This window comes from Dermochelys coriacea, chromosome 1, assembly GCF_009764565.3.
Source record: "Dermochelys coriacea isolate rDerCor1 chromosome 1, rDerCor1.pri.v4, whole genome shotgun sequence".
Lineage (NCBI taxonomy): Eukaryota > Metazoa > Chordata > Testudines > Dermochelyidae > Dermochelys > Dermochelys coriacea.
The window spans coordinates 300,279,307-300,288,139 of NC_050068.2; the positions used below are offsets into that span (position 1 = coordinate 300,279,307).

Below are 8,833 nucleotides of genomic sequence, written 5' to 3' on the forward strand. Positions count from 1 at the left end.
GGTTTTTAAGGCCTCGCTTGACAAAGCCCTGGCTGGGATGATTTAGTTGGGGTTGGTCCTGCTTTGAGGAGGGGGTTGGACTAGATGACCCCCTGAAGTCTCTTTCAACCTAAATCTGCTATTATTCTAAAAAGAGGGCAGCATTATTTCCTGTAAATGTAAACAAACTTGTTTGTCTTAGCGATTGGCTGAACAAGAAGGATGACTTAGTGTACTTGTAGGCTCTGAAGTTTTACATTGTTGTTTTTGTATACTTTTTTATTTCAAATACAACACAGAATACAATATATGTAGAAAAACATCCAAAATATTTAATAAATTTCCATTGGTATTCTATTGTTTAACAGTGTGATTAAAACTGCGATTAATTTTTTTAATCGCAACTAATTTTTTTGAGTTAATCATGTGAGTTAACTGCGATTAATTGACAGCCCTCATTCTGATTAGTACCTTACTCTGGAAGTAGTCCCATAGTTTGTCCTACACACAAGGTGAAATCCTGGCTGCAGTGAAATCAATGGCAAGATATCACTCTTTCTTTTAAAGCATTTTAATTCACCTTTAAATTTGACATCTATTTTTCTCCACTGTCTAAAATTGAGCATTGCCATCTTTTCTCTAGATTGAAAATTTCAGTACTTCTCTACCTTTTCTGATTCAATCTTTCTTGTTTTCCCACCCTTTGTTATTCTCTCCCGTTTGTCGGTTTTTTAAAAAAAAATGTGGTAACAAAACCTATTACAATATGCTGTTTGAGGGCTTACATGCTAAGCATAGCAAGATTAAAATCTTATTCTTCCATCTACATATTCCTATTTATACAACCCTATGCTATGATATGATACAAGAGGTTTATTTTTCCCTCAACAGTGTCATTTTGTTGACATTTTCAATTTGTTAACCGCGATATCTCCCAGAGCTTTTGCTGTGGTACTGCACCAAGGCTAACAAATTTATTGAACGACATTGAACAGAACCGGACCCAGAACAATCCCTGCGGGACCCCACTCATTATACCCTTCTAGCATGAGTGAGCTCACTTCATGAGCTGTAGCTCACGAAAGCTTATGCTCTAATAAATTTGTTAGTCTCTAAGGTGCCACAAGTACTCCTTTTCTTTTTGCGAATACAGACTAACACGGCTGCTACTCTGAAACCTGCACCAAGGCTGTATGCCTCCAGCTTGTGCTTTTGCATTATTCTTCTCCCATGATCAAAATTACATTTGTTCTTGTTAGAGTCTTGTTTTATTGGTTTTAGCCAATTTCTTCAATTTACCAAAATCATAAAGCATTTAAATCCCATTGTTCAAAGTATTTGTGATCCCTCCCAGCTCAGTACAACCTATGCAGTTAATTAACACATTCTCCAGGCCATCCTCCAAGTCATTATAATTTTCCTGCAATTCCATCTAACCTAATGGTTCTCAACCTGCTGTATGTGTACCTCTGCGGTACACTGAGGTCTTCCAGGGGGTACATCAGCTCATCTAGATATTTGCCTAGTTTTACAACAAGCTACATAAAAAGCACTAGCGAAGTCAGTACAAATTAAAATTTCATACAATGACTTGCATATATTGCTCTACATACTATACACTGAAATGTAAGTACAATATTTATATTCTGATTGATTTATTTTATAATTATAAGGTAAAAATGAGAAAGTAAACAATTTTTCAGTAATAGTGTGCTGGGACATTTTTGTATGTTTATATCTGATTTTGTAAGCAAGTAGTTTTTAAGTGAGGTGAAACTTGGGGGTACGCAAGACAAATCAAACTCCTGAAAGGGGTCCAGTAGTCTGCAAGGTTTCAGAGCCATCTAACCCACTGTTCTCTAGCACCTCTGTGAGCATATAAAAGTGCACCAGAGCCCCACCTGAATATACAGCCTTAACTTATGTGTACAGTTGTAGGAACATGTCCACAGCAGATGAGATTCTAATGCACTGTTACCATTTTTCTTGAAGGAACTAAATAGGCATTCACAAATGTATGGCCCCTGTATATTTTCACTTGGGCCAAAGGGGAAAGCGTACTCCTAATCCATGCCTGTACAGTGTGTTTTGTCCTGAGGATCAAGGTGTTTACTATGAAAGGATTTTGTACATTTGTCTTAGAAATGTGTGCATGTAATGGCATGAAAGAGTCAGAATTAATTCTACTCTGCAGCTCAGCTCACTTTTATGTATAATTTATAAGTACACCTAATGAGAGAAATAGAGCTACAGTAAATAATGTTGTTACACTATAAAGAATAGAAGAAAAAGTGTGACAAATAAAGACCAGATACAGGCTACCAGCAGAAAAGATTTAATAGAATAAATGCAGCTCCTGCTCCAATTGAAGCAAAAGCAGAACTCCTTCGGAAGCTGGAAATCAGCTGAAAAGAACAGCATGCAAAACAATGACAATAATCCTGACTCAAACCAGAACCCTCTCGTACACCCAATCTGGATCTGAAGAAAGCCCCCTCTGCCTATCCGTTCGTGACCCCCGGTTTGCTAGCTGAAGGTCAGAACTTTGATTTTTGACCTACTTCACTCCCTACATGGAAGAAGGACTTCACACTGGGAATTTTTGCTATGTATCTCTGTGTACTGACATGAATCTGTTCTGTCCCAGGCATTCATACTTATCTAACTCTGAACCAGATTTCCATTACCACACGGTGAGGGTGAGGCTACGTTAAAGACAATAGTTCACACATTACCCTTCCAAGTGCATGTGCTCGTACCAATATCTCAAAGTTCCAAATTCAGGGGTTTTATTGTTATTTAAATTAAGTCAAAACAAAAGCTTACAGATAAGACAATCAGTTCTTTCCTAAGTGATCATATACTTCAAAAACTGCATACTCCAAAATTAGCACTATTGTGCACAGAGCCAGATTAAAGCAAAAGCAAACTAGGCAGATGCCTTCGGTCAAAATTTGCAGGGGCGGGGGGTAGGACAGGGGCGGGGGGCAGAGCAATTTTTTAAAAAAAACAATGCAGAGTTGAGTGCAAACTGAAAGAACTTCGCTCCCTAGAGTGAGTGGTGTTGTGCTCCCATGCACCAGATTTGCAATGCCACTCAAGTGAGTGAAGTTCTTTCAGTTCACATGCGAATCCACACCAGTGGGTGAGTGGGCAGATAGTTCTCATACACAGCTGAGGCTATGTCTACACTTAAACCACTACAATGGCACAACTGCAGCTGTGCCCCTGTAGTGCTTCAGTGTAGACATTCACCACAGTGACAGGAGAGGTTCTCTCATTGCTGTAGTTCATCCTCCTTCTGTCAACCTAGCACTGTCTACACCAGGGGTTAGGTTGGCTTAACTATTTCACTTAAGAGGTGTGAAAAATTCTCACCCTTGAGTGACATAGCTAGGTTGACTTAACTTTTTAGTGTTGACCTGGCCTGAGTCCCTTTGCCATTCCCAACAGAACCAAGGAGAGAAGAGGTCATTGGGTAAAGAAATCGCTTCCTTCTCCAACAGCAGCAAGTGAACAGGCTGGCATGGGGATTTCCTGCAGAGGCATGTATGAGGGAATATCACTGAAGTGTATTTTCCCCCCTTCTTTCCATTTAGTAACTGATTGTTGTTATTCATATTAGAAGGTAGTGGCCCGGTGATGGGTTAATCCAACCCTGATTGTGCATGTGTATGCAAGCAAAATAACGTAGGTTTTCTCAAGATACATGGGTATTGTGAACTTATGAAGTTACAGTTAAGCCCTTTGAATTTGCGTCCGTTTGAATTTGCAAGTGTTACAAATAAAGGTTGAGAGCCATCTAACCCACAGGGAAGGGAGAAAAGTGAGGTAAGCACTGTGCCCTATTTACCCTAAAATGTCCATTTTGCCCAAGGACACTGACAGAATGGCTTGTCTTTCCACCAAACACCTCCTGTGCCTCCTTCAGTGGTGTATAGGTTTTTTTTTTAACTCTGCCCCCACCCCTTACTTACTTCACAGCTCACAGGACAGACTGCCAGTGAACTAAACAGATTCTTGCCATTCTTTTGCTTTAAGGATACTTGAGGGTGAAGATCCTGAAGAGAGGGTGGGAGTTGTATAATTCTTTTCCCCACCAAGACTCTACGGGTTGCTCTTACCAAGCACTCCTTGGTGTCCGGTGATGGCATTGCAGGGGAATTAGCTTCTAGTGACCCCTGATGACCACTTCCTTGGCCCTGCAGTGGCCTGTTGCTGTCTGGGTCTTCCTAGTCCTTTCCCCAGAGACTATGGCAGTTTTCTTCAGGGCTTTCCCTACTACCTGTAGGCAATCTCTCACTGCCTCCTCCACAAGAGCCTAGTGTGCTTCCTGAAGGTTTCTTCCAGCATGAATTCCCCAGGTTCTTCCCAGAAAAGAAATACCCCTTGATCCTCTTTCCCTGATCACTTCCTTTGACTGTATTCACAGCTCTGTTTAAGCAACCCCCCTCCCTGATTCCTTCAAACTAGGGTCAGTCATATAATTAAGTCCATCAGCCTCAGGTGGGGGATAGCTGTCTGGTCACAGCAAGGCTGAGCCCAGCTTGCCTTACAGGGAAAGCCAAGCTTTAGCAAAGGCTATAGACATGTTCTTTTAAAGGATTTAACGTTAGTCTTTGTTCTGGGAACCCTTTCTGGTGCACGAGGAGTGTTCATAATGACAAATGACCAATATACTTTATTCTTTCACCCAGTTACTGTGACATCCTATTTTTCTAATCTTTCCCCAGATCAAGGAAAAACCCAACCTCATTCCTTCCCCCTCTGGTGCCCCAAAGTAGAAAGGCTTCTTTGGCCTTTGGGTATCTGGAATTTATTTGCATCATGGAGATCATTAAAACTCTCCAGCCAAAGGTTACACTTGGGCCTTAACAGAATTTACTAGCTTCAAAGACAAAAAGAAACCTGGAAATCATGGAGGGTCTTATAATGGCTGAGGAAGGAAGAACAGGTAGGGCAGAGAGGTGACAAGAGTCTCATGTGAAAGTTGAAAGCGTTGAATTTGTTTTCCCCTAAACAAGCCATGAGATATGTGGCATCCTGCTGAGGGGAATGCAGGATCTCAGTAGTAGCTTCCTCTTCCTCTTCTGAATCCATATTAATTCAAGCTCAGCAGTTTCTCGCTGGAGTCTGTTTTTGAAGCTTTTCTGTTGCAAAATTGCCACCCTTAAATCTTTTACTGAGTGGCCAGAGAGGTTGAAGTGGTCTCCTACCGGTTCTTGAATGTTATGATTCCTGATGTCAGATTTGTGTCCATTTATTCTTTTGCATAGAGACTGTCCAGTTTGGACAATGTATATGGCAGAGGGGCATTGCTGGCACATGGCATATATCACATTGGGAGATGTGCAGGTGAACGAGCCCCTGATGGTGTGGCTAATGTGATTAGGTCCTATGATGGTGTCACTTGAATAAATATGTGGACCGAGTCTCAAAAGAAAATACACATTTTATTTGAACTTATTTACTCCATGCATCAACTTTGTATACTTTTCTTGTACCTTGGTTTCTAAAGTTTGGTGCTGTCCAATTCTGAGATTTCAATATGTTAAGAATGTCACTATTGCAGCATGACAAGTGGGTTATTTCAAGAGTTTATTTCCTTTATTATTATGTGACAAGAATATTTGCTGGAATGAGGTTTGAGAGTTATTTTCCAACAACAAATAAATTATTCTGGAGTTGAACCTATAGAAGTTCATGCACAGCACAGCTTAAAATTACAGAAAAAATACTGGTTGATTTTGAGTATTTTATACCTTTTTATAATCAGCAAACATCTTACTGGACCATATTAATTGTTACACACAAAAAAGTGCATATTAAAAACAAATTTTAACATTATCTTCGAAATGGAAAAGTGAATTTAAATTGGCCAAGTATTAGGTTTTCATAAACTGAAAGGATATTACCTTCACTGGCAGTAAAACCGCTTGTCCTATATATTGAAGGCCTACAATATACTTATTTAGAAAAGAGTTTGATTTTTGTTTTTATTTTAAATTCAATAATAGGTAAATAAACAAGGTGTTACTGTCAACATGATTATGGTATATATTTACAAAAATGTATAGCATATTTGTTTTTCATAATTGTCAATCTTAGCTAGCACAAAGTGAGCTAGCTGTAATGAATCTAAAATAGGCCTGCATGAACAGCCAAAAAAATAGTATTTTACTAAAATTAACTAGTACAACAGTAATGTTTCTAAAGCTCAAAAAAGGAACACCATGAAACCTTATTCCAAGGATGTGTGTACAAAGCAGGCAGCACTATTCCAGTGCTTGACTGAGAAGTGCTTTCTCCAGCAATCCCTGGACTTTGATAGCTATCCAGAATTATACAGTAACGATGTATGCACAGATCCCTTATAGTATTGGCTGGATTTTCTGGAACAGTACATATGAGTTTTCGTTAATTACATATTCACAGTTTGGAAAGAAATGGAAGTCCTTCACACATGTCGGCTTTTAATCTTATCCACTCATTAAATCTCTGCAAAACTGTTTTTTCTTGTGTTAGGATTTTGGCAGCTTTTTTAATTTTTTCTTCATTTCGTTCTAAATACCGTATTCCATCTGTCCGCAACTGATTGAGTTTTTCCTTACGATTTTCATCCAAAGGTATGTCTTCATTCATTAGAGGATTAAATCTGAAATACGTGTCTGGAGGTAACAGGCCATCCAGCATAGTATGGACTTCTGGTTTAAAACAAAGAAAGTAAAATGTTAAATCATAATGAAGTTTCTGACAAATCAAGAGAGAAGCAGTCCTACAAATTCTGCTTGCTTTTGCAGGCTAATTAACTTCACAGCAGCTCCACCCTTACCAATCACCTCCTTCAATATCTCCTCCCTCTCCACATCTCTTAGCCATAGTAGCTTCCATATCACCAAATTGCTTAGTTAAGCTTCTTTTCCTTCCCTACTTCCACACAAGGTGAACAACTCAGCTACCTCTCCAATTCACCATTTTACACTGATGGGAGGCAAAGTAAAAGTAATAAGAGACCAAATCCAGCTTGCCTTACTGAGTAGTCTCACATTGTTGTTCTGCTCATACATGGAACTAAGCAGCAGGAGAACTATAAAGACGTGTGGGTACTTTTTACATCAACATGTATCAGTTCACTGTAAGTCAATCAGTTTCCAATAAGTGTTGATACGGACAAAACATTATTCCAGACATTCACATTTCTGCAGCTTACAAAATGGAGAAAGGTATGACCATCTAAATATGTAATTCTACTGTGCTCCCATGCCTGGGTGAGATTTTGTTCTCAGGATGTGTGTGAATGGCTCCCATTGACATCGAAGAGACACACTGATTGGCAGAGAGAACTTGGTCCGTAGAGTGAAGAGGGCGTTTTTAAAAATGTCACAAGTTTCAGAAGACAAATCAACATTCTGGATCAACTGCTTTAATATTTCTCTGTGAAAAGTTGAAACTATATACATAGAAAGTGTCCCCTATTTCCTTTACTCCTGAAATGATTTCCAGGATTGCTCTTCTTCTGAAAGCCAAGTTAAAACAAAAACAAAACAAACAGTGCTTGACTACTATAATTCTCAGCCAAATTCTTATTCTGATTTCTAAGGTTTGTAACCTTTCTTGATGTAGTTTTATATTCCTAATTCAGCATCAGTATTATGGTTACACCGTTCAGATGTGATGTATTCATCAATTAAAGACAGCTTAGTAATAGCGTACTCAAGGTGCAGACTCAGGGAGATAATTTAAATGCATATTTCACTAGCTTTATAATCACCCAGTACATTCATAATAACAACTAAAAATAAAAAGCCAATATCAGAGGTAATCAAGAGAGGGAAAATGATGCATTTAAAATATAGCAAGAAAACTGGAAATATTTGCGATGTATGGTGAAAACAGATTACTGAAAAAAAATTATTCTTTAAATCTCCATTTTCCTGCTTTGGTCTAAATTGACTTTTCATCTAAACTAAATCTGAAATCCAACTGCATATGCAGGCAAAGAGATTAACAATCAAATCCCAATTTGAAAAAAGTTATGAAACATTCCCTGGACTAAAAGCGCACAAGATACATTAAAATTTTCTTTATTGAATATATTTTCATGGTATTATATGTTTTCTGATGTACTGTATTTCTAATGATAACAAGTGACATCCTGAGAACCATAAATAGTTAAAATCAATTAGAGACATGACGACAAATCATTAGACACTAACCTTCTGTGTCAGTTGCGCTGCTGATAACATTTGTAAGTTTGGTTTTCAAACTTGTGTACATGATGCTGTTCTTCCTCTCGCTTTCATATCGACCAGTGCCCAATGATATTACACACTGCAGTGGGACATTTGGCCAAAGGCATTTGCACTCATGGACTGCTAAAGCAGTGGGATTATTCAGAAGCAGACCTCCATCCTGCAAATTAATATTATATTAAGTTGCTTGCATTTTCATTAGAATTTAATACTGCACAGCTGAAATATGACAAATTAATGAAACAGAACACACGGTAACCTGGTGAGTGTTGTGATTGGTCTCCTTGGTCTCCATGAGGGTCACGTGGCTTGGCTTCTGGGACCTGAATAGGCCAGGTGAGACAGGATCGATTTGTATCTCTGAAACCTTGGGTCTGTGATCAGCCCCTGCCTTTGAAATCTTTGTGTGGTTAATCCCTCCCTCTTTTTGAGGGGGTGGATTCAAGCAGTGAAGCTAAGTACAGAAGTCAGTTGCTAAGCGAACTCCTAAACAACCATACAGGAAGGGCAAATGGCAGTTTTGAAGGGAATGTAAGAGGCTCTCTAGGTACAGTTCTAAGTTCAATAATGCGATGGCAAGGAGGAGGTAGTGACCTGCAAGG

At 39.0% G+C, this 8,833-nt stretch overlaps 1 protein-coding gene across 3 annotated transcripts in view; it reads right to left on the reverse strand.

Moving 5' to 3' along the window:
- Nucleotides 1-5,413: 5,413 nt before the first annotated feature.
- PNPLA8 (patatin like phospholipase domain containing 8) overlaps nucleotides 5,414-8,833 on the reverse strand; it is a 67,798-nt gene continuing 64,378 nt past the window's right edge. For all 3 annotated transcript variants that reach the window (XM_038407411.2, XM_043494908.1, XM_043494906.1), the window contains 2 exons: nucleotides 8,196-8,391; nucleotides 5,414-6,683 (listed from right to left, as the gene is read on the reverse strand). In XM_038407411.2, coding sequence (XP_038263339.1) covers nucleotides 6,409-6,683; nucleotides 8,196-8,391 — 471 coding nt within the window. In that variant the 3' untranslated portion in view covers nucleotides 5,414-6,408. The remainder of the gene's footprint in view (nucleotides 6,684-8,195; nucleotides 8,392-8,833) is intronic.